This window comes from Equus caballus, chromosome 6 (assembly GCF_041296265.1).
Source record: "Equus caballus isolate H_3958 breed thoroughbred chromosome 6, TB-T2T, whole genome shotgun sequence".
NCBI classification, from domain to species: domain Eukaryota; kingdom Metazoa; phylum Chordata; class Mammalia; order Perissodactyla; family Equidae; genus Equus; species Equus caballus.
In genome coordinates this window covers 7616636-7641554 of record NC_091689.1, presented here as the reverse complement: position 1 = coordinate 7641554, position 24919 = coordinate 7616636, and the positions used below count along the sequence as shown (strand labels likewise).

At 55.5% G+C, this 24919-nt stretch overlaps 1 protein-coding gene across 44 annotated transcripts in view; it reads left to right on the top strand.

The window, feature by feature from the left end:
* Window positions 1-12334, top strand: part of TNS1 (tensin 1) — a 206661-nt gene extending 194327 nt beyond the window's left edge. For 43 of the 44 annotated variants that reach the window (XM_070270468.1, XM_070270454.1, XM_070270452.1 and 40 more), the window contains 7 exons: window positions 48-140; window positions 837-914; window positions 2700-2771; window positions 3016-3184; window positions 3863-3931; window positions 4381-4413; window positions 7618-12334. In XM_070270468.1, coding sequence (XP_070126569.1) covers window positions 48-140; window positions 837-914; window positions 2700-2771; window positions 3016-3184; window positions 3863-3931; window positions 4381-4413; window positions 7618-7762 — 659 coding nt within the window. In that variant the 3' untranslated portion in view covers window positions 7763-12334. The remainder of the gene's footprint in view (window positions 1-47; window positions 141-836; window positions 915-2699; window positions 2772-3015; window positions 3185-3862; window positions 3932-4380; window positions 4414-7617) is intronic. The other variant, XR_011439835.1, reaches the window with a different exon arrangement.
* The last annotated feature ends 12585 nt before the right edge of the window (window positions 12335-24919 follow it).

Sequence of the window (24919 nt, the reverse complement as noted above, 5' to 3'; positions counted from 1 at the left end):
GACGCCATGAGACGTGACCAGTCCTCATGTCTTTCTCTTCATCCCAGGGGACATGACCCATGAGCTGGTGAGGCACTTCCTGATAGAGACCGGCCCCAGAGGAGTCAAGCTCAAAGGGTGCCCCAATGAGCCGAACTTCGGTGAGCTGTCCCCCCGCCTGTCTCCGGTGTCTCGGGCCCATCTCAAGTCCGCTGTCACAGTTCTGCCAGTCCCCTCGTCATAGACGCAGCAGAGAGGAGGAACGGTGGCTTCCCTTCCTCTGCACGGTGGCTCCTTAGCTCTGCCAGGTTCCTCCCTATATTGGTCCCGCTCACTGAGACTTGTATCCTCACAATGTGAATAACATCTGCAACCACAGCTGCCTTTCTTGACCACCCACCCTGTGAAGGTCACTGTCTAGGTACCTCAGGTTACTTCTGGGCTCACGGCAACCCCACATGGTAGGTGTTATCGTCCCATTTTGCGCATGAGGAAACAGGTTCATGGAAGATAGACTTACTCAAGAACAGACAGCTAGTAAGTGCCGGAGCTGGGATTCGATCCCACGTTTCTCTGAGGCCTCCCTGCACTGTCCCGGGAGGGGCCCCGGCCACGGGAGAGACGTAGGAGAGATGTCAGGAGGAACTTTCCTTCAAAGGAAGTGGTTAGGTGATCTTAGGACTAGCGTGAGCCTTTGGAGTCTCCTCCCTTGGATCCTTCCAACAAAGAGGGAGGGATTTTCAGCTCGTCAGTGGGATGAGGGCAAGGTAATAAGGTGGCTGAAGGTTCTGGAGAGCAGCGTGGGGTGGGGCGGCTCCCGGTACTGCTGCCCCTGACGTGCCGTCTCCCTCCCGCAGGATCTCTGTCCGCCCTGGTCTACCAGCACTCCATCATCCCCTTGGCTCTGCCCTGTAGGCTGGTCATTCCAAACCGAGGTAAGAACCTGAAACGCCTAGATCCGCGAGCGCACCCTGGATCCGCGTCTCAGCCCTGCCAGCTGCTCCAGAACGTGGGCCAGGGCTGGAGGACACAGATCATTTTGCCAATCTGGGGAAACTCAAAACCACTCTCTCTTTTTTTTTTTCTATTAAAAAAAAAGGGTAAAGTTCATTTAAAAGCTTGACTCTGGGAACATACATAATTGACTTGCCAGATTGTTCTGGAACATTTTCTGGAGGCTTTAAGAAACTGATCCTGAATCCTCAGAATAAGCCTCATCCCAGAGGATGCACTGGAAGTAGGAGGCAGTCACGGGGAGGATCGTGTCCAGAGGATGAGCTGGGCATCCGTGGACAGGGCCGAGGGAGGGGGGAGGGAAGACGGATTTGGTTGATGGGGGTGCCCAGGGGTTGGAGGTTGGTTGAATGGAGAGGAGGGAGCTCTCAGAGGAAGAGGGGGCTCTGTACGGCGTGGGAAGGAAAAAGCGGGGTGCCAAGATGTCTCTGGAGTTTCTGGTCTGCGTGGCTGAGAGGGTGTTCCCTGACCGAGGGGCCATGGAGGTGACGGGGATGAGCAAGCCCTCTTTTGATTGTGGGAAATTAAAATGGAAACCAAGAGCCTCAGGACAGGGCGAAACTTCGAGTGAGACAGCAGGGCCTGCAAAGGAGATTTTAGCTTCCCTCGGAGAGGTGTCCCAGCCTTGGGGCGTGGCAGGTGGACGCCCCAAACTTTTCACAGCACAGCCTTCTGCCGCCCAGCCCCTGGATACACAGCGCCCGCACCAGGGGAGCATGTCCAGCCCTGAACTTGAGGTCTAGGAACTGGCAACTGGGATGCCTTCTCCCTACCCTCTCTGTTCAATAATGGGATACTCGGAAGTGGCCCTCAGACGTTCTTCCAGTCTCCCTTGGAGCTCCTGGGGTTATGCCCACACGTAAAACCTCCAAGCTTATTTGACGGTTTCTATGTATCCAATTCAATTCATTGAATTATTAATGGTAATTGACTACCATTGTTAGCTTAAAAGTTCAAATGCAACTTAAATAGCATTATTAACCACACAATTTAGGCACTGATTAAATTGTATTTCTATGGACTTTACCAAAGTAATTCAGCAATTATAAAGCTGTTTGATATTTACGTTGTAGAAACCGGTGTTTCTCAAAGTCTGGTCCCCAGGCCAGCAGCATCAGCACCTTCGGGAACTCGTTGAAAATACAGATCTTCTTAAGCCCCTGCAATCAGAAACTCGGGGTGGGGCCCTGCCACCTGTATTTGAATAAGCCTGCATGCCAAATACTGAGAAACGCTGGCATAAACAGTGCTCAGTTCTTATTAATATTGAAATTGTGGTTGTGCTGTGTTAATGCTTTACCGAACCGGGGCGTTTATCCTCTACACAGAGGCGTCAATGCAGAACAGCAGCAATTGTCACTTGAAGGCTTGCTTTATGCCGAGCACCGGGCTGACATTGGCCGTGGAGCATCTCAAAAGCCCAGTGAGATGGGTGCTGTCATCATCCTCTGCGTTTTATAGAGACTTAGCACGTGCTGGGGCAAGGGTCTGAAGCCAGCTCTGTTGGACTCCAGAGCTCCCAGCCAGTGTGCTGGACTTAATCACTGAACCTTCAGACTGGACGCACACGTGCCGACCGCCAGGCCTGTTATGAAAAGCATATCCATTGCACAGTGTTTGCAGAGCCGGGCTTAGGCCCGGCCAAGCTTGTCCTTCTTTCCAGCTCTGGAGTTTTGATCACCAGCTGAATTAAATTTTTGTCTCAGATCCCACAGATGAATCCAAAGATAGCTCAGGCCCCGCCAACTCCACCACTGACCTGCTGAAGCAAGGGGCAGGTGAGTGGCCGCCCCAGCCTGTCCCCACCCAGGCCTTTCCTCTTCCCCACCCTGTCCCCTCCTGCAGGGGCAGGCTGGACGTCACCCAGACTCAGATCTCTCTGGGCAGTCCGCATGTCTGTGTGCAGATGCCTTGGCCTGAGGCTAGCCTGATTGACCTGCTTCCTTCTCCTGAGGAGAGGACCTGGGGATTGTCCCCACCTACTCAGCCCCCATGACTCCTCCTTGGGTGGGTTTCTTCCAGCCTGCAACGTGCTCTTCATCAACTCTGTGGACATGGAGTCACTCACTGGGCCACAGGCCATCTCCAAAGCCACTTCTGAGACACTGGCTGCTGACCCCACACCAACCGCCACTATTGTTCACTTCAAAGTTTCTGCCCAGGGAATTACACTGACTGACAACCAGAGAAAGTAAGACTCTTCTGCCTGCTTCTGTGTTGGGCTCTCCCTTTGTGACCCATTTATGCATCCACTTACCCACTCTTTTACCAATTGATTCATCCCTTGTACCCGTCTATCCACCCATCGACCCATCCATCTATCTCCCATCCATCCAGTGATCCATCCATCCATCTCCCCATCCATCCATCCCCCATTCATCCACTCACTCATCCATCCATCCACTCATCCATCTACCCATCCATCCATCCCCCATTCATCCACCCACTCATCCATCTACCCATCCATCCATCCATCAGTCTCCCATCCGTCCATCCATCCATCCCTCTACAGACATGCCTTTGTTGAGTATACACCTGCAAATGCAATTGATAAAATCACCTGCTTTCTAGAGCAGAGCCTTTTCTCTCAGGCTCTCTCTTAACATGTCCCCCAGCCCCTTTCCCTCCTCCTCCGGGCTCCCTCCATTTATCCTTCCTCAGTGCCAGTTTCTTCCTTCTTTTACTAGCCTCCAGCATTTGGGACGTGTTTCTCTGACACATCTCTCTGTTCCTGTGCATTGATTATGTTCCCACTGTGAGCAGCCCAGGCTAACCTATGACAGCCACAGATGGTGGCCTGACCTGCAGGTGGGTAGAGAAGAGCAGTCACTCCAGCACTCACTGTGTTTATCTAATGTCTGTGCCACAGGCTCTTCTTCAGACGACACTACCCCCTCAACACTGTCACCTTCTGTGACCTGGATCCACAGGAGAGAAAGTAAGTCTCTTGTAAACACCACCAGCTGGCTCTGGAACACTGAAGTCTGTGTGTGTGCAAGCTTGTGTGTGTGCATGTGTGTGTGTGTGTAGTCTTGGTTCAGCTTAAAGATCTGCCTGTGTGTGTGGGACTCTGAGTAACTATACTGGGCATCTTTCTGAGTTTTCCCCGCCACAAATTTGGAGCTCCTCCCAGGGACTCACATGTCTGCTTCCACTCGCTCTGCTGTGTCCCCCCCTGGAATCTGCTCCTCCTCTCCATGTTGGGGAAAGCTCCTTGGGGGCCAGACACAGTGTTCTCTCTCCACCTTGGGCTCCCCACCATGGTTTGGAGGCTCCCATCCCCCTGGAACAGGGCCTCCGCTGCCTTCCCCGGAAGGTCTGGGCACACCCAGGGCTGGGCTTGGGGGAGAAGGCGGAGTTTACACCGTGCCATCTTTCTCTCTGCAGGTGGATGAAGACGGAAGGAGGTGCCCCTGCTAAGTAAGTGTGGCTTCTCCCCCACCCAGCTGGCAGGTCTCTGTGCTCTGTGGCACAGGGGAGCGGGGTCAGGGTTAGAATCTGGCAGTGGGCCATGGGGGAGGCAAAGGACAGTGAGGGTCGCTCAGCTTTGGAGAAAAGCTTGACAGGCAGCCAGGTCTTTTGCCGTCTCCTGCCTCTGGTCTTGTCACCTTCCTGCTCCCAGGACAAGCCCGGCAGGGAGCTGAGGAAGTGGACAGAAAGCCGAGTTTACTGGAGGCAAGGGCAGTGGGGTTGTTCAGACGATCTTTTCTGCCCCAGTCCTGGCTTCCTTGATTGTGTTCTTGCCCTGTGGGTGGGCTTCTGTGAATGGTGTGGCTGGGCTCCACCTCTTCCTCAGGATGCCGGGAGCCCAGCAAGTCCAAATTCCAGGGGCGGCCCTGGGGCCTTTTGGTCGACTCTTCCATCTGTTTGGCATTTCCCAAGTGCCTGTGAGAACTCGGCCCCGGGAGGACTCAGAGTGGGGCCTGACCCTGGCACAGTGGGTGGGGCATGCGTGTCAGCAGCACTTGACGTGCTACAGTGGTTTTCAGACTGTGTCCCAAGGAACCCTTGGGTCCTCAGGCTGCACCTGAGCTGTAAAGAGGGAGGAAAAGCCCTGTTAGGACCTGCAGTTGTTTATCAGTAGGAACCAGGGTTTTCTCAACATCACAAAACAACACAAAGTGCAGGAATAACCTGGGTCCTGAAGCTGACATAGACTGTTCCTACTGTCTATAATTCTAGCACTTTCTTGGGCTCTTCCAAACAGCCCATTTTTCTCACTGGTTGACTTATAATAGGTCGATGTTATGCTGCTGAATTGGTACATTTAGAGCCATAAATACTGATTTCACCTTTATATATGCAGACTTTATATATAAGATTGTTTTAGAAAAAGAAAATTTTCACTATTAAAAAAATAAATTAAAACTGCTGCTGGGTGAGCGCTGCCAAGAGGGACAGCTCACGTGTGTGGGTGTGACAGAGGGGGCACGGCTGGGCAGGGCGAGATTGGGGAAAGGACTTGGGTTTGAAATGGGTCTTAAAAGACAGTACCGTTTGGACAGGTAGAAATGGGTGTGGGGGCAGGAGAGAGACCATTTCTAGGGGGCGGGAGGCCTGGCCTCCAGACTCCCTGAGGGCGGGACTGTCACATGGCGGGGGCTGATAAATACTTGTCCAATGAAGAAACAAGAGGATGGAGGCAGGGAGGAGAGGCAGGAGGACGCACAGTGAGGCCACCTGAGTCAGGAATTAATGGGACTGACAGCTGTCAGCACAGTGAGCATTGGGGGCGTCCAGAGGGATGAGGGCACCTCGCCTTCCCTGAGGTCACGTAAGGGTTAGCGGCCCAGCTGAGAGGAGGACCCAGGCGTCCAGCCTCTCAAAGCTTGCCTCACACTGACCTCCGCCTTCTCCTGGCTCTCGGGGTCATTAGGGTGGCCAAGTCCCTGCCACCAGCTAGGGGGCTGGAGCTTCCTACTTGTAGAAGTTCACTCACCACTGGGAGGAGAGAGACGGGGAGACGGGTCAGGGACAGGAGTCGGGTGCTCCCAGGCCTGGAAGCCTGCTCCGCGTTCAGCAGTGGGTTTTGTGCTGAGTTCCTTCTGATGCTCAGCCTTGCTGGGCGGGGTGGCGGCTCAGGAGAGCTCAGGGCCAGGACCAGGGCGAGGCCAGCAAGATGCCTCAGCCGAACTTAAGGAGGCACTGCCCTCGGGTTCTTTGTTTTTAAAAACTTTTTTTAATTTTTCCTCTTTCTCCCCAAACCCCCCGGTACATAGTTGTGTACTTTTAGTTGTGGGTCCTTCTAGTTGTGGCATGTGGGATGCTGCCTCAGCATGGCTTGATGAGCGGTGCCATATCTGTACCCAGAATCCGAACTGGTGAAACCCTGGGCTGCTGAAGCGGGCCACGTGAACTTAACCACTCTGCCACAGGGCCAGCCCCTGTCTTCAGGTTCTTGCAAAGGCTCCTCCTGCCCAGGGAGCCTGAGGTTTCTTGCCTGCATCCACTCCCCCAAGCAGAGCAAGGACTTGGCTGTTGTTGAACCGGCCTTGGGAGCGTGGAGCTGAAATAAACATTGCGGGGGAGGGCAGGCGGGCAGTGTTTAGGCCGGCGAGGCTGGCAAGCTCGCATCCTGGCAGAACCAGGTAGCCAGGGTTGGTGCTGTCACGCAGGCAGCTCGGAGCCACTCCCTCCTTCCACCCTTATCGCTTGTCACTGCACCAAGGAGCCCAAGCAAGCCCCATGGGAAGGTGGTTCTGGGGGCTGGTCTTGAGCAGACCATTACCCCAGGCTCTGACGGGATTGTCCCAGGCAGTCCCTGAAACAAAGTTGGGAGACAACGCTGTAGGAAGCCCAGTGTGTGTGTGCGTGTACACGCATGGGGGCACGCTGTGGCAAGCTGGACCCACCTTTGCTAATTTTAGCTGTTGTGGTCCAGTCTTAGGACAGGGGTTTCCATCGGAATCTCCAGCTGTCCTGATTTCCCCATCTCGCTCTAATTAGCAACGTGCCCGGCGGGGAGGGGACCCGAGCTCACATTCTGTTCTCTGCTCTCATATTTTTAACTCTGTTTTGCACGGAGAGAATGCCAGGTCGCTCCAGTAGCTCGATGGAGGGAGTAGGGGTGGGGGAACAGGTGTGAGGCCCCCCTCCCCTTCCCGTTCTCTGGAGCCCCAGAGAAATGTCTGTGTGTGGTGGAGGGTGGTGACCCCTTGTCCTTTTGTCTCCCTGACCTTCTCCCGGTGTGTGAGAAGGCCAAGCCCTTTGACAGGCAAGCAGCATTTTATTCCTGTGTTGTGCATCCTGGGTAAGAGCCGAGGGGTAGGGGTGGGGCTGGGATGGACTGAGAAACTCGTCTAAGAATGTTCCTGTTTTATTTTTGGTCTCATCCCCACCTCTTACTGTCCAGTCTTGTCATTTGCCTCCTCCCCCTGTACCCCCAGGGAGGAATTTATGTCCACCCTGAGACAGATGACACTGTCGTCTCCAGGACTTGGCTTTCTTGTCAGTGCAAAAGAGAGGACTCTCTTCCACTCCAACCCTAGTCCCCGACGCTCAGGGAGACTGGAGAGACGGGGAGCAGTGGCGGCCTGAAGATGAGCTCGCTCACCTGGGCGGCTCTCCAAGGCCTGGGGTCCCTGCTGCCCCCTCATGCCTGTCACCCCTCTCCTGCCCCTGCAGGCTCTTCGGCTTCGTGGCCCGGAAGCAGGGCAGCACCACGGACAACGCCTGCCACCTCTTCGCTGAGCTTGACCCCAACCAGCCTGCCTCCGCCATTGTCAACTTCGTCTCCAAGGTCATGCTGAGCGCCGGCCAGAAGAGATGAGCCCCGTCCCTGGCCCCGGGCCTTGGCCGTGGGGATGGGGCACGTGGGGAGGGGACCCATGAATCCTGACCACCCTTGAATCCAGAAGGAGGACTTTGGGCCAATTTTGGAGAAGGAGAGAAGAAAGTGCGATGTGGGGAGAGGGAAGTGAAATGCAGAGGGGAGGGGGCGAGAGAGAGAGAGAGAGAGAGAAAGAGACGGAGGAGAATAACTCGGATTCCCCTGGGTAGATGGACACTGTGAAACTCCCAAAGCCTCCAGACCAACCAGGTCCGCCCAGCTCCCCGTCTCCCTCTGGGAGGCCGAGCTCCTCCGAGGAGACTGACCCAGCCTCCTGGGGGTCCATATTTTGGGGGGAAATGGAAAAGCTCTGTCCCCCTAACCTAACCGCTTTGCAAGAAGAAATCAAGTTGAGCGAGTCTTTTTCTGGCCACTTCTAGGGTAGATTGCCAAACCAAAAAGAGCCAGCAGGGGACATCAGCTTTTGCTGTTGGAAGTGTCTCATTCCCGAGGCCCCTGCGTGTCTCTGCTCTGCCTCCAATGCATAGTTCGTGTGGGTGCTATGTATGCGGTATATGTATGTCCGCACCACCTGCTCACACACTGATTTGTGTCTGCCTCTCAGCCAGAATTAGAAACGGATATACTTGTCCAGCTCCCATGTGTTTGTGCACACACATGCACACTGTCCAAAGAAGGTCAGAGTTGGGGTGAGAGGGCAGCAGAGAGGGACATAAGCTGTCTTCCCCAGGAACACCCAAGATTATGGGTGACAGACTCTCTCTTGGTCCCTGCACCTGTGGCCCTGGGTGCCACCAGCCCCTTCTCTTCTGCAAAGACCCCAGTGGGGTCTGGCCACTCTGCAGCATTACTCCTGTTCTGCCTTGACCCAGAGGCTGGAGCATTGGTTCAAGGAGATAGGGGCAGGCGTGTCCATAGCCTTGGGGATGAGAGCCATCAGCAAGAGTGGCTCTTGAGCTCCGGGTGTCTTCCCCAGGTGTGTGGCCCTGCAGTGAGATGGGCAGGTGGCTCCCGCCGGCTCCCAGCCCTCAGCCCCTCCTCGAGGTCTGGGCCCCGCCGGCCTTATCTCAGACTTGCTCATCTGCATGATGCCTTTGGGGCTGCTGGGCATCGAGCTGTCCTGCTCTGCCCTGCCCTGCCCTGTGCTGTCCTGTAGGCTCCCCATGTCGGGACTTACCCTGGGGAACCTGCCGGGTGAGGCCCAGGGGAGACGCCTCCCATCCTTGTGCTCCCTCTGCAGGTGTTGTGGGTCTGACTTTTGCTGGGCTGCCCAGGGTGACATCAGCAGAGTGCTGGGGGCTGCCACCTGTACCCCATATGGCTTGCCGACAATACCAAAGCTTTGCGCTTCCCCCTTCTGCCTCAGTCTCCCCAGCAGAGCCGAGCTGCCCGTGGAGCAGAGGCCAAACAGCTGAGTCCATTTGGGCAGTCGCGAAACCCCATTCCCACCAGGCAAGGGTCTAAGCTGGCAGGGAAAATTCACCAGGGCTCCATTCTTGCATAGCTTCTTAGGCCTGTGGGGGTCCCCTAGAGAGAGGCCTTGTACTGATATATAAATATATATAATATATATGTGAGACATACTGACAGAATCTGTAAGCTAATAAAATATAAGAAAAGGTTAAAAAAAGAATAGGTAAATTGACAAGAAGTATTTATTGTTTCCCATATTGCCTTATTGCCTCCCTGGGCAGAAGCTGATCCCCACCCCCTTTATATGTATAAGTGAGGCCCGAAATGTGGGGGCCTCTGTCCTTGGAGCAGCTGGGGGCTCCTCACCTGGGCCTCAGCCTGCCCTAGACTCTGGGCCTCGGTGGGGAGGGTCCCCGTGGTCCCTCCCCTGGGGCTCCCTTATTTCCTGGCAAGCCCAGCCTGGCTGTCAGCTCCCAGAGATGAGAGGGGAGCCGCCCCCTCACCGTGGGTCCGAGGGAGCAGGTGAGCCTGTGGGCAACGTGCGTGACTGTGGCGGGCGTGGGTGACATGTGCGACTTCTCTGTCTTTTCACCTCCAAGAAGCTGTATCAGTGTGGGCATCAGGGAGTTGGGAAGGAGAGTGTCTGAAGAAGGTGGGGAGCAGCCCCCCATTCCCAAAGATTGACACCTGTGCCTGGTGCCCGAGGTTATCCAGAATGCTCTTCCTTCCGAGGCATTCAAGCCAGACACCCCATCTTCTCTCTCCTCACTCCCTCCCTCACCCCACTCTCTTCCCAGACAGAAGGCGGTGCCCCCTGCTTCCTCTGTGAATGTCTCAATCTCCCACTGGATGGCCGGGCCTCTCTCCTCCTGGTCTGGATGCCCTCTCCACGCTTGAGGCCGGGCTGAGCCGCAGACCTCTGGCAGCCAGACCCGGGGCCAGGTCTGGGGTCAGCCTTCCCACATGCTTTCCCACCACCCACCTGCAGCCCACCGCCCAGGCACGGCCAGCCCACTGCACTCAGGCCTGAGCTGGGCGAGAGCCTGCGGGGAGGACCCAGGGGTGCTGGGAAGCCCATCCACTCACTCCCCAGCATCCTTCTGGAGAGAGTGGTTTCCCTGAATTTGGCCTTTCCAAAGAACGAGGGGGCAGGGTGCCCCCGTCCCCACAGCGGCCCTGCCTTTGCGTCAGACACTGGTTGGGAAGACAGCGTAGCCCTCCCGGGTCTTGCAGGTTAGGTCTGTGCACGCACGCACACGCGCGCGCACACACACACACACACCCCACAGCACTGCAGTATATTCTTGCCAAAGATTTCCTTTAAAAGAAAGCACTTTTAATAATTATTGTTATTATTGTATAAATGTTTATCCTTTCTTCCCTCCCTCTACCTTTTTTGCTGTTGTTTGTTGTTGAATCTGTCTGTCAGCCAGGAGAGTGCTGACTGGTCTTGAAAACAGGCGGGCAGGGAGTGTCTGGGAAAAGTTGGCGGGAAAGGGCAAGAGGTAGGGCGGGCTTGCGATGCAGCGATGCAGGCCCCGGGTAGGCTCAGGTCCCTGCCCCAGGCCAGCCTGCCTCTAGCTGTCCAGCTGGGCCTCTGGATGGCATCCGGAGGGACGGAGCTGGGAAGTGACATCTCTCTGATCAGCAGGGAGGGGAGCCCAGTGAGGTCTGTGTGGCTTTTCCCAGGAGGAACGAGCGGGGAGGACTGGGCTTGGGAACAATGGAGAGGTGACCCCAGAGGGGAAACGGGGAGGAAGTGAGCTGTTTGGAGTTGACTGGAATGCCTCTGCTGTGCGGTCCTGTGTTCTGGCTCTTTTATCTAGCCAGCCGTACGTCCCATCTGAGTTTGGGAAAGGCCTTAGGACCCTGGTTCTCACTGGAGCAGCCTCTCCTACAGCAGCTCCAAAGGCTTACGGGCTGCTAGGGTTCCTCTGCCTGGGTGTTGAGGAATCCCTGGTATGTCAGAGGCTGGCAGGATAGGGGTGGTGGGGCCTGGTGGCCGTGTGACCGTGACAGGGAGCAGCGGCTGGACAAGGGCGATCCTTCTATAAAGGGGCTTCTAGGAGGGAGCCTTCTTCTGCCCCACCTGGTGGCCCGAGCAGAGGCTGGACAGGCCCCTCATGCCGTCTGGGGTGTGGAGGAGTCTGTAAGTGGAACATCTGTGCCACGGACCTTTGTCCACCACTCCCACCTCCTTGGCCTCCTCCCCTTCTTCAGCTTTTCCCAGCTTCAGGACATGCCTTAGGAGATCAAGTGGGCCAATGCCCCATCTGGGGGCTCTTTCCCGTCCCTGCATCTCCCCACACTCGGGGTCCTTGGACAGGTGGGAGGGCAGATTCCTGGAGGCCCCGGAATCCTGAGACTAGAGTCCCCTGGCCAGTGGTAACCCAGGATGTGTGTGCGCGCGTGTGCAAGTGTGGGTGTATGTGTGTGTGTATCTGCTTGTCTCTTTAGGGAACTGAGGGGTTGGGTTGGAGGTGATGGGCAACGCGAAGTCAAGTTCAGTATCACCCAGCAGCAGAAGGAATCAGGAGGCGAGGCCTGTAGGGCCCCCGATTGGTGGAATCTTGGTGATGGCAAGGGTGGGAATAGGGCACACGGGGTGGGGCTCCTCTGACCTCAGGTGTCGGGAGTGTGGGAGCATCTCTGTTTCTTCCCCGTCCCGGGCTCTTCCCAGCAGCGAGGGGATTGCAGAGGGACGTCCCAGGTTTGCCTCCCAGGCAGTGTTAAGCAGTTCGAGACTCTCCTGTGTGTCCATGTTTGGTTTGTGTGTGAGAGAGAAAGCCCTTCGGTGTGTGCACGCTGCGTTTCTCTCCTCCCTCTGACGTGTCATTCGAAACAAGTGTAAGGAATTCCCTACCGCTCCCCACCCCGTCTCCCAGGCCCTCTGCAGGAGAAGCAGGCTCCCCCAGCATCCTCCCTGCCCCCGGCTGTGTATTTATATAGATGGAAATATACTTTCTATTTTGTATCATCATGCCTATAACCTCTGCCACCTTGTATAAACCCTGGTGTATGCTACTTATCCTGGATACGAATGTATTGTACACTGAGGCTGTGTCGCTCCTGTACAGCTGCTTTGTTTCTTTGCGATCCATTGTATGGCTTTATAAATGATAAAGTGAAAGAAAAATCCGTGCTGTTATCTAGCTGTGTTGTTTGGAAAGGGGTCTTCCAGGTCTCCGGTGGGCAAAAAGGGGCCTCGCCCAGGCTCCAGGTACGTGGTGGGCATCAGGGAGGGGGCGGGGGCCAGCTGCGCCGGGCCCTGAGAGGAGGACATGCGCCAGGGCTGCAGCAGGAGGACCGTGGGTTGCGGAGGTGGGTGCTCACAACACACCTTCCACACCAGAAACGCAAGAGACCTTCTCATTTCTTGCACAAAGTGTGATCCCCGCACAGTCAGCATTGGCCTTTCCTGGGAACTTGCTGGAAAGATGGAGCCCCTGGCCCCAGCGCAGGCACACAGCTCAGAGTCTGCATGTTGACGAGAGCCCAGGAAGCATGCACGTGCCCTGAAGCCAGGGCAGCCAGCCCACGGAGCCTGCACAGTGGGGAGCCGCACCCGCGGGCCAGATGCTCGGCCAGGGCCTGCCTCAGCGCCACCTGGTGGAGTAGGAGTGCCGAGCTGGGGGGCCTGGGTCTCACCTGGGCGCCCATCCTGCTGATGGGATTCAGAGTCTGCAGCCCAGGCCGGCCAGGGCCAGGTAGGGGAGAGGCCTGGCTCTGGCGAGCAGGAACTCTGGTCGTAGCAGATGTGCAGGATGTGAGCAGCGTCCAACCCGGGAGGGGCAGGAGCATCCGCTGAGTGAGGGCAGGTGGGGCAGAGGGGTGGGGTTGGGGCCGGGAGGGGACAAGTCTCCTCTGGCTCCTTCTCACACTCAGCTCCAAGGTACCCAAAGTCCTGAGGCCTGGTCCCACCCCAGCAACCGAGGGAATCAGTCTGCGTCCAGCCAGGGCGCCAGGAGTTTTCACTTCTCCCCAGGGTCCCAGGGCGGCGGGGTAAGAGCTCTCTTCAGATCGAGTCTCCCAGGGCGGGGTGCGTGCACACCACTGGAGGGGGCCGGGGCCGAGTGGCCCAGGAGGAGGGCAGAGCCGGAAGAAGTGCCCTCTGGATTGTCTGGGGCATCCCCACACCAGCCCTCCCCTGTCTCTCCTCCTGTTGGGGGAGAATGCTGTCTTCTTGCCTCAGCAGCAGCCCAAAGGTCCCTTCTCCTGCACGTAGGCGGGGCCCTGGCCCGAGCACGCGCAGGGCAGAGCTCATTGGGGAGGAGGAGCTGTGGGAGTCTTGCTAAGGTTCTCTCACGGGGCCTGTGGACAGTGGGGGAGGGAAGGTCCTGGAAAATCCAACTCCCGGATCTCTGAACTGTCTCCTCACGGGGAGTAAATGAAACTCTGCCTTCCCCTTTGAAGAACTGGGGTTTCCTCATCCATTGATTATTAGTCTCAACAGTTTCTAAGAAGTTCAAAATGTGCGGAGATGCGGCTGGTTCTAAAACACAGACAGTAGGTATGGACCAAATGCATCCATGTGTGTGTGTATATGGTCCATGCACACACGTAAACACGAACACACGTGCATGCGCACATACCCACGAACGCACGCATGCACAGATCTAGCCCCTTGGGTTGTGCTGTGTCTCCACGTAGGCGTCTGCTTTCCTGCCTCCTTCCTGCCCACATTCTGGGGTCGAGCCAGCTGACTCAGGCCCAGGGGCATCAGGCCAGCCATGGGCGGAGCTGCCCCCATGGTGAGCTGACCCCTGGCTGCATGAATTAGGCAAGCAGCACCATCAGAGGAGCAGAGACGGCACCCATGGGGGTCCTGTGGGTCAGACCCACTGGAGGCCTGGGGCACACTGGACCCAGCAGGACGTGGGCAAACTGGGGTCGGTGGAAAAGGGCCTATGGGCTGGAGCCTCGAGTGCCCGAAGGCCCCAGGAGAGCCTGGCTTGCAGAAGAGGAGGCAGATGAGCATGGGATGCTGGCTCTCCGAGGTCCCATGGCCTCTCGTGGACAAGAGAGTCAGCACTCTCTGGGCTCCACACCAGCATCGGTGAGGCCTGCAGGGAGGTCGGCGGTCAGAGGGATGCTCTGGGAGGAGTGAGCTCCCGTCCCTGCAGGTGTCAGAGGAGGCCTGCAGAAGACCTGTCTGCCTCCATCCTGGGCGTGGCTGCCGGCACAGCCTGGGAGAGCCCCTTCTCCCAGCCCGAGCAGAGAGTGCAGACGGGGCTGGGCCCGACCCCAGCAAAGCCCCCTCGGTGTGGCCTGCCCAGGACAGTGCCCGCCTCAGAACAGGCACTGCTGGGTTTGCTTCTGCTTTGCTGGGACCTCGGGGAAGTGTTTTCCCTCTCTGGGCCCCAGTGTCCTCATCTGTAAAACAGATAACAGCTATCCCGGAGGGGAGGGCCGGTGTGAGCAGTGAGACCACCCAGTACCCAGCGGCCCTGGTCTCCTGCTGGGCTGAGGCCCTTTGGGAATATGCACTTCCTTCCCTTTTCTTGGCCCCTCGCTTCCTCCCACCATCTCCCCAGGCCTCCCGGGAGACTTGGCAGCAGAAAGGAGTTGTAGCTGAAAGCTCCCGGACGATATCGATCTCGCCAGCTCCTGACTCCAGACCACAGCGCGTGGGGACGGTGGTGCGGCCGCCTCCACGGCTCCAGCTTTTATGGGGCTTCAAGATCATCTCTGGCCATCAAGACAGGATGTCCGGGTTCTGGGCCCCTCTTCTCAGCCTCAGCTCCTTTCCCCGACTCCCCTGTTGGTCCTAGGAAACCTCCCATTTCCGGGGTGGGGGGGGTCCTGGGAAGCCAGGGGGTGACCCTGAGGTCGCCAGCCGCCTGCCATCCCCCAGCCCCATATCCTGCATGAGCAGAATCTGACCTGGGGCACTGTGACCCGTCCCTCAGGGGACTCGGGCTGGGTGGGCATGTCAGGAGCAGGGCCATGTGGGGCGGGGGTCCTTGGGGAGGGCAGGAGACCAGCAGGGAGAGACGGAGAAAACCCCACAGCCATGGAGCTTCAGGCTGGTGGAGACTTGGGGCTGCCTTGGAAAGTGAACCCATCAATCAACTCACCAGATACGTTGAGCACCGACAGGGCAGGCGCTGTGCTTGGCGCTGGGCAATGGGGTGTTTGTGTCTCTGGCAGCATCTGGGCTAATGGCAGTGGGGAAGGGAGAGCAGGGAAAATATATAAAGAATCAGCAAATACAGAATTGCAGGGTGATAAGTGCCCTGGAGTAAGGTACATTTGCAGCAAGTTTGTAAATGGATCTGGATGGTCTGCGGAGGGCAGAGAAGGTGTCCCCTGGGAAGTGACACTTTTGAGATACTAGGGTCCAAAGGGTGAACAGGAGTTGATTGTGCAGAGAGAAGAAAGGGTGTTTTGGGCAGAGGGACCAGCACATGCCAAGGTCCAGGGGCAGGAGGGGCACGGCATGTCTGAACCCCGTGTACCTTGCTGAGTAGCACGTTTGACAGTTGTCCTTTGACATTCGTTTGAAGGCCGGGTAGAATAGTGGTTCAGTGCACAGGCTGTGTAGTCAGACTGCCTGGGTTCGAATTCTGGCTCCATCCCCTCAAGCCGTGTGGCCCTGGGCACGATGCCTGACCTTGTTCTGCTTCTGTTCCCACATCCGTAAGTGTGGGATGGTGATGGTGGTACCTCACCCAGGGCGTTGTTGTAGGAATTGAGGGTCTAGACCAGTGAAAACAGCTTGGGACAGCACCTGGCAAATAGTAAATGCTCAATAAATGCTTATTATTGATTTATTTGGTCTTTTTTTCCCTCTCATGCTAGACTATAAAGTCCCCAAGAGCAAGGACCCAGGTCTGCACCTGAAGCCCCAGCTCAGGGTCTGGCATGTGATAGTTTGTGGAAGGAGGGAGGTGACTCCAAGGTCGAGGGAGGAAGGGATCGGGGGGTGGGGGGCGGTGAGGGGGTGTTGTGCTAGAGGGCCAGGGGAAGTAGACGGGCTTTTTGGGTCATGCGAAGGGTTTGGTGTTTGTTGTAAGAGCAGTGGAAGTTTTTGAAGCTTCTTAACCAAGAGGGTGGTGGGATCAGGCTGGCATTTTGCTAAGACGACTGGGGTGTCTGTTTCAACGTCTGTGGAACCCCGACTATGTGTGAGATGTTGTGTTAGGTGTTTTATGGAATGTTATCTCATTTATTTATTTATAAAATGACCCTGGGAAATAGGTCTACAGGTAAGGAAACTTACAGCTTATACAGAGTAGGTAGTTTGCCCGAGATCTCAGAGCGGGAAAATGCTGGACGAATGGGCTTATGATCTCTTTAGCTCTGTATCAGTTGGAATGTTGGTTCAGCTTCTAGAACAAAATTCCAACTTACCAAACTCTTAAATGTGATGGAATTTTATTTCTCTCTTGGGGAAAGGCTCTGGCTTGTGTTGCAGCTTTCCCATGAAATTGTTCAGGAACCCTGGGTCCTTCAGGATTGTTCCTCGGCCATCCTCAACGTGCAGTCCATTATGGTGCTCCAGCTCCTGCCATTGCAACTGCATTCCAGTCAGTGGAAAGCAGGAGAAGAGGAAGGGAAGGGCATACCTTTCTTTCTTTCTTTTTTTTTTTGAGGAAGATTAGCCCTGAGCTAACATCCACTGCTAATCCTCCTCTTTTTGCTGAGGAAGACTGGCCCTGAGCTAACATCTGTGCCATCTTCCTCTACTTTATATGTAGCATGCCTGCCACAGCATGGCTTGCCAAGCGGTGCCATGTCCACACCCGGGATCTGAACCGGGGAACCCCGGGCCGCCAAAGCGGAACGTGCGAACTTAACTGCTGCCATCAAGCCGGCCAGGACATACCTTTCTTTTTAAGGACACAATACATTGTTTACATTGTGCACATTGTTTCTGCTCACATTGCAATGGCCCAGGCTGTCACATGGCCTCAACTAGCTGGCAGGAAGTGTCACCTTTATACTGTGCAGCCACGAGCCCGACCGTATTACTGGGGAATTATTACTAAAGGAGGAAGGGGGGAGTGCGCATTGGGAGCAACTGCTAGTTTCTGGCTCGCTCCGGGCCAGCGGGGAGGAGACCCCCCGGGGCTGCAGAGGCGGGAGGCGGGGACTGACACCTGCTTCTTTCTGGGGCCTCACTCAGGGCTGCTGTGCAGGTGGAACTGGAGAAGCTCCATCAGTGATCGGATGTAGGGGTGATGGAGGAAGAGCTGAGGTGGCTGCTGGCACACTGAGAACGCGCTGAACTGAGAAGTCCTGGTTTGAGCGGAAGGGGCGTGTTTGGAGTTGGGGATGTCGAGAGAAGGATCTGGGGGAATTCCATGTGGAATGTTCCCCTGGAAATCAGAAGCAAAGGGTCAAGGCCGGATTGGGGAGTCACAGCAGATACCACATCGGGCGGCTGACGGCCCGGTGGTCCCCTCTCCAGGCAGGGCCTGGCATACAATTTGCCCCAGTGGCAGGTCTGTGTGTGGGGCACCCTGCCCTCTTCCCCCAGTGACACAGCAGGCTGGCCCGGGGCGAGCATCTGACTCAAGCTGGGATAGTCCAAGTTCTTCCTGGCCTGGAGAAAGCAGAAAAGAAAGGGGGCGGCTGCATGGGCTTCTCAACAATATCTCCACAGAGGTGACAGGACACAGGAGAGGATTGTCCTGTGTCTCAGTTCAGAGGACGAGGACCGGGGCAGCAGGCAGAGGTCCCTGTGCTCCACGTGTGGCCGGAACTGCAGAGAGAGCAGCCTACCTCATGGGGCCACGCAGACCAGATGATGGACCTCTCAGATCAGATGATGACCTCTGGAGACAGGGGACTTGAGGTCCAGATGGGCCTGTCTCAATGCCTTGGCACCACCTAAGCTCCAAGGACCGAATGCAACTTCAAGTTTCTTGCAACGTCAGTGGAGAAGGTTGTGTGACTTCGAAAATAAGTGGAGTCACAGAAAGATTGTTTGCATTTGTGGGTTGAGAGGCATCCTGATGGAAAGGCATCGTGGAGAGGCGAGGGTCAGGGGTGGGAGGAGGTGGGCGGCAGTGTGTGGGGCAGGAGGGGAGTAGAGGGAGAGGGTGCTGTGAAGGAGATGGAGTTCTCAGAAAGGAAGGAGGAGAGCCTGGAAGGACGGTGTCTCGGTAGGCAAGGGGAGCGAGAGCTTCTAGAAGGAGGGAATGCCTGGCCAACAGTCCAGCCACCCCCTTGGGATCAAGTCATGTGAGCCCTGGGAGAAGGTCATTGAATGTGACCACAAGGAAGTCATCCTTGTTTTTTCCTTTGGGAAAAGGGTGACAGCTGAGTGATGGGGGCAGCGGGTGGCAGGAAGTGGCTTAGCCCAGTGTCTGGCTCAAAAAGACTCAGAAGATTTGGAGACTGGATGACTAGATGAGTGAAGGAGGTGAAGGGGGACAGCAGGTGTGGACAGTCTTTCAAAAACCTCAGCTGCTACCCACGCTGTGAACTTCTTCCCCGGAGCCCGCTCTCCATGGTCAGGCGGTCATGCTGGCCTAGGTTTCACCTGCATGAGCTCGGGCCAGGGTGGGCGGGCACCAGGAAAGAAGGTGATTCGTCCTGGAAATCTGAGGCCCCCTGGGGGTGGCCTCTCAGAGGGCGCTGTGCCACCTGACCCGATCCTTCCTGCTCCAGCAGGTGTCGGCTGTGGCTGGGAGAGGCTTTGTCTGAATGACATGCCTTCAGACGGACTGAGACAGCAGAACCCTACCCCAGGGCAGATAAGGAGGCGAGAGTCAGGTGAGAGCGGCAGTGGTAGCCTTTGTGCGTCCTGGCCTCACCTTACTGCCATCTCCCCTGACTTCCTCATCTCCACTTCCTGCTCCCAGAGCTTGCGGCCCAGCCTCTGATAACCCTGGTCCTGGGGTGGTACAGAGACCAGCAGGGCCACAGACAAGGCGGGGGGGGCGGACGCAGGCACCAGAGAAGGGCCTCGCCCCACGTTGGCGTTGGCGGGTGTTTGGGACCCTCAGGGGGCAGGCTGCAGGAGGCTGGGCTGGATTTTTCATGGAAGGTTTTCTGGGGTGGGGGGTGGGGGGCTCCCTTCCTCTTTTGCTCTTCCTCTGTTCCGCTGCTCCACCATTCCTTTCCTAGCCGCTCTTTCCCTCTTCCTTCCTGTTTTCTGTCCCCTGACTTCCCATCTCATCGCTTTCTTGCTGTTTCTGGGGTGGCCTCCCCCAGCCCCATCCAGAGGAGTCAGCAGTAGACAGGCTGCAGCTGCTGACAAAGGATGGCGACCAGGGCACCTTGGAGCTCAGGAGGGACCCAGGTGTGGGGTGGGCGCTAAGGGAGGACTGTGGAGGTTCAGACCCGGCTGGAATTCTGTGAGCTGTGGTTTTCTCCGCCAGCTTTCCATCCCATCGTGGGCCTCAGGCCCCCTCCAGTGGCCCACAGGGGCACTGCAGGCACCCGTCGTGGCTTCTAGAGGTCGCAGCGGGCAGCAGACTGAGCCAGCTTCCAAGGGCCTGAGAGACACGGTTAATTGAGAGCTGGAAGCTGAGAGTAATTGGGCACTTAGAGGCATGCTGCTTATTAAAAGCTCCAGGGGAGTGATGGGGACAGAGATCTGGCACCCTCTGTTCCCATTATCAATCACCCTTCCTTGCAGATTGGTGCTGGTCCAGAGCTCCTCAGTGGTCTGCCTGGGTGGCCAGCAGCAGTGGCACCCGTGAGGGCCTGGCTCCAGGAGGTGGCTCAGTGGAAGGGGCACTGGACTAGCAGGCGGGGTGCACTAGGGCTGGCCAAGAAACTTCCCTCCCAAGCCCTCCGTGTCCCCTTCTCCACCGTAGGCCTCTGGACAGATGATGTCTCTGGGTGCCCACTCGCAGCCCCAAGGGTTCCAGCCCCCTGTTCTCACTCCCTGGGTCTGCAAGGCCAGTCTGGCCATCCCCTGCAGCCAGCCTCTCCATCACGCTGGCAGGGCAGGCAAGCGTCTCCTAGGGGGACAGTACAGTGTTCAGGTCCCCTTGCCCGTTAGCACGACCTGACACTCTGGAAATTCCATCTGCTCACCCTTTGCCCCGCTCCCCCAACAGCAGCCCCCACAGAGATGGAGAACAGCTGCTTCCGGCCCTCCTCGGGGATCTGGGCCTGAGATGGCTGCATTCCTCGACTTAGTTTACTTCCTGCTCCTTCGAGGTCAGTGACCCCCACGAGAGAGCTGGAATGAACACGCACATTTCTCTTGAGGACTCTCAGGCCTCCGAGCTCACCACGTTGCCCCAGGGCTTTGTGAAAGAGAGGCTGAATCGGATTGAAAATTAAAATACATGGATAAGCCTCTTTTCCCTGAAAAGGAGAGGTGGAGGGCCCTTTGCAGAGGCGGGACCAAAGCTCAGGACCGCAGGTCAGTTATTGGACTGCTCTGTGTCTCAGTTTCCTGGTCTGTGCAATGGGATGCCAATGACGAACTGACAAAGTCCTGTGAGTATTAGGGACTGCATGTGCAGATGGTCTAGCCTGGGGGAATCGGGAGGGAGGTCGCATTTGTAGCGTTTACTGACTGCCTACGATGGGCCGGGCCCAATGGGAGAGGCACAGGCCCTCATTTACAAAAAACTCAGCAAACTGTTCATTATCACTCCATTTCACGGAGGAGCAAACCGAGGCTGGGAGAAGGTGACAGTTCAGTTCAGAAGAGCTAGCGTAAAGATTGGACCCACATCTGTCTGCTTCTGAAGACGATGGGTGTATCCAGAAATGTGTAGATGGGGTGGAGGCAGGAGCCTGTTGAGGGTGGGGTCCTTAGAAGCCAGGAGTCCCTGTGAGATGGGAGAAGAGCAAGACAGGAGGGAGGGAGGCAGCAGACAGGCCTCAGAGAGGGCGGGGCTCCTGAGACCTGGTGACCCTCTTGGCTCTCTTTGCGAGGAACAGCTGAGCTTGGAGCGGGAAGGGACTTTCCACAGGTCACTTGCCCTCTTAGAGCTGGCTGCTCCAAAGATCAGTGATGGGTAGTCCCGGAACTGTCACCAAAGGCTGACAAGACAGGACATGGTCTCCAGGATGCATCTCCAGGGAAGAATGGGGACCTGGCCATGACGGCACAGGGAAGCAGGATTGCAGAGGTGGTGGTGGCACCCTCAAAGAGGAGGTGGTGGGGAGCCTCAGGGTTGGTATGGGGCCATCCTGCCCAGCCAGAGCTGGGAGAACCCGAGGCAGCGCTGAGGGGAGGGTCACCTCCCCTGGCTCTGGAGCGGCTGGGAGCTCCTGGGTCAGTAGGAGAGCACCAGCCTCCAGCAAATGCAGGGCAGGAGGGGAGAAGAAGCTGCAGAGAGGCAGCTCGCGTCCAAGGGCGTCATGGTTTAGCATCTGGGTCTGCCGGGCGTCCAGATGTGGCCAGCGAGGCCAGTCACCAGGCCCGGAATCCCACCCCTCCTTTAGAAGAGGGAAGTGGGCATTCTGCCTCCTTCCCACCGCAGCCCTGGTCCCGGGAAGCGGTTGTCTTTAAAGATGGAGCTGGTAGAGACATTGGCAGGGGGATGTCGCCCCCTTGTGGCCGTGGTCGTGATACTGCAAAGCCCAGGCTGGAGGACCAGAGAGAGTGCCGGATGCAGCCATAGTGGTCCCAGTTGAGGAAACCCTTTGGAGCTCCTGGTGTGTGTCAGGCTCCCTTTATGAGTGATGCCCAGGCGCAGGGTGCGTGGGAGATGGAGCAGCTTTCAGGGTTCAGTGCTGTGAGCCGTTTTCTCCAGAGGGGCTTGAGGGTCCCAGGCACACGACAGGAGCGGCAATGGCGGGGGCTAGAAGAACGAAAGGCCATGCACTGAGCTCCGAGAGTGAGCCAGGCCTGTGCTGGCCAGTGAGGAAGCAGACATGAGCAGCACCTGGCCCACGCCCTCCACGGTCTATGCAGGACTCAGACGAGAGGCAGGTGACAGCGATGCAGCCATCTCCAGGATGGAGGGACACAGTGTCAGGGACACGGCTGTTTGCCCCACGGAGGGGTTCCTGAGTAACACCCTGACCCCTCTCCTCACCCCTCTCCCACTTTTTCATCCCAGGAGGAATGACTCATCGGGCTGGGGAGTCTGCGAGGAGAAATCGAGCAAGTTATCCTGCTCCTTCTGCTTGCCCTCTGCCCCCTCAGAGCCAGCATGGCCTTAAGACATTTGCATCCCCGTCTCCTCTCTGCCATGTGGCCGGGGGCCTGTCCTGTGCAAGAGCCCTGTGGTTGCTCAGCACTGCTCGTCTCTGGGATGGAGGGTCTAATTTTGAGTGACGTCTGAGCAAGGTCTTGTGGCCACAGTCACATTCTCCTGTCAGCTCTATCACTGCCTTTGCTTTTCATCTTCCTGACTTTTGGTCAATCTCCCAATTGTTTCCGAGTTTGGGTTTGGAAAGAAGGTATTATTTATTGGTCCTCTAAAGCCCCAGAACAGTGGTTCCCAACCAGGGGTGGTTTTGCCTGCCCAGTGACGTGTCATAACTGGGGGGTGCAGGGGGTGCTCCTGGCATCCAGTGGGTAGAGGCCAGGGATACTAAAAAAAACCCCTAAAATACACAAGACAGCCCCTCACAATGAGAATTATCCAACTCAAAATGTCAATAGTGCCAGGTTGATAAACTCTGACCTAAAGGGTAGGGTGTTACGTGAAATTAAAATAGATGTTTCTAATTCAGCCTTGAGGGGGTAAGGTTGTGTGAAGTGGGAGTTTAAAGAAGGCTTCTGGAAGGAGGTAATCTCTGACTTGGGTTTTGAAATATAGGTAGGAGATTTCCATGCAGATGAAGTGTGTCAAAGTGGGACATGTGGAAGGACATCCAGGCTGCAGGAACAGAGTGTGCAAAGGCATGGAGGCAGGAGGCCGTGGAGCATCCTGATGAGAATGTCTGGGGCAGAGGCTGGAAACAGGGAGATCAGGCTGTGGAGGTGGGTGGGGCCAAGCATGAAGGGCTGTGCATACTTTGCCATGGAGTATGTTTTTATAAAGCGTAAAAAAGCACAAAATAACATTCATAAAAATGCACGCAACACAAATATATATAAACATAGAGCTCAATGAATCATCAATTATATGATGTTTCCAGTTTTCAGCTACTATGAATAAAGCTCCATAAGCATTTTTGTACATGTCTCTTGGAGTTCGTTCTTATGAATTTCTTTTTGGGTATAAACCTAGTGATGGAATGGCAGGGTCATGGGGTATGTATGTTCAACTTTAGTTGATATTGTCAAGTGATTTTCCAAAGTTCTTGTAGAAATCTACACTCTGACCAATAGTGCAAGAGAATTCCCATTGCTCACCATCTTCACCAACACTTGATATTGGCAGTTTCTTAAATTTTAGCTCTTCTGGAGTATGTGTAATGGCAGACATTTCATTGCCCTTTTTTTTTTTTTTTTAAAAAAAAAAGGTTTATTGATAGTTATTTGTATACAGTAAAATTCACTATTTTAGGTCTATAGGTCTATGTATTTTCACTAATTTATACATTTTTGTAATCAAAATATATACTATTTCTATCACCCCCACCCCGAATTTCCCTGCTCCTATTTATGGTCACTCCTCTCCTGTCACCCCCAGTACCTAGTGACCACTGATCTGTTTGCTGAGTTACTAGTTTTGCCTTTTCCAGAACGCCGTATAAATGGAATCATAAAGTATGTGGCCTTTTGAGTTTGGCTACTTTCACTTAGCAACGTTTTTGAGATTTATCCCACTTCTTGCACGGATGAGCAGATGTGTTATTTCAAAAGTGAGATGGAAATTATTTGAAAAATCAAATGGAAATGCTAGAAATAGAAAACACAGTAACAGAAATGAAGAACGGCTTTGAGGGGCTCTTCTCTCGTCTTCTCTTTCCTCCTGTGTCATCGTTTTCAGCATCAGTGGCTGGCTAACACAGCACAGTAACACAAACAGGAAAGAATGTGATAGGTCCCTTGGTTGTTTGTGTTTCTTAGAACACTGACGCCTTTTTCCTGAGTTTAAAGCAAGTTCTGGTTCAAATGGGAAGTGTTGCCTCTGTGGGCTGTCAGTGTCCTGCTTACCCACTCTTAGATACAACACGCTTGCCTTGTACTCACTTTGAGCCTTGCCTCGTTCCCACGCATAGTGCATCTGCTGGAGTCTGTGCTCACAGGGCGTTGCCAGCAGCTGTATGTGCGTGGGTGGCAAAGGAGCGTGCATGAGCTCATTGCCGCATCTTCTCCGCTCATGGCCATGCTGCACTGGCCCACTGGACTTCACTTACAAAACGCGAGTTCAGAGATAAACTCATCAAGAGTTTCACGACATTGACAGCAGAACACTAAATAAGTGTGAGGCCCTTTTGGGTGCAGGCCCTGCGCACCTGCACAGCTCACAGCTCGTGATGCCGACGCCGAGCCCCCCTCCACCCTCCCTTCTCCCAAGCCCCTTAACCAGATGGGATTTAACTTTCTGTTTTTTTTTTTTTTTTTTTTTTTTGTGATTCCCACTTCAGTGATATATTCCTGTTGCTTGATTATCATTTTGGAGATTATCCAGTCGTTCTCTGCTATGATGGATGAGAACTAACTCATGTAATCGCCTCCCTTTGCCTTCTGCTCCCTACCAAAAACTAGATGCTGAAACAAACATGGCTCAGACACAATAAAAGTTTGCTTGCTGCTCATGCAACAGCCCCGGGAGCAGAACAGGTTGGAAGTCAGTTGATTTAGTCCGATGGAAGCCTCATGAGTTCAACAATAAATCGATAGGGTTTCCATGGTGATAATCTGCTTTTCAGCCAGCTGGAGAGAATGAGGACCATGGACAA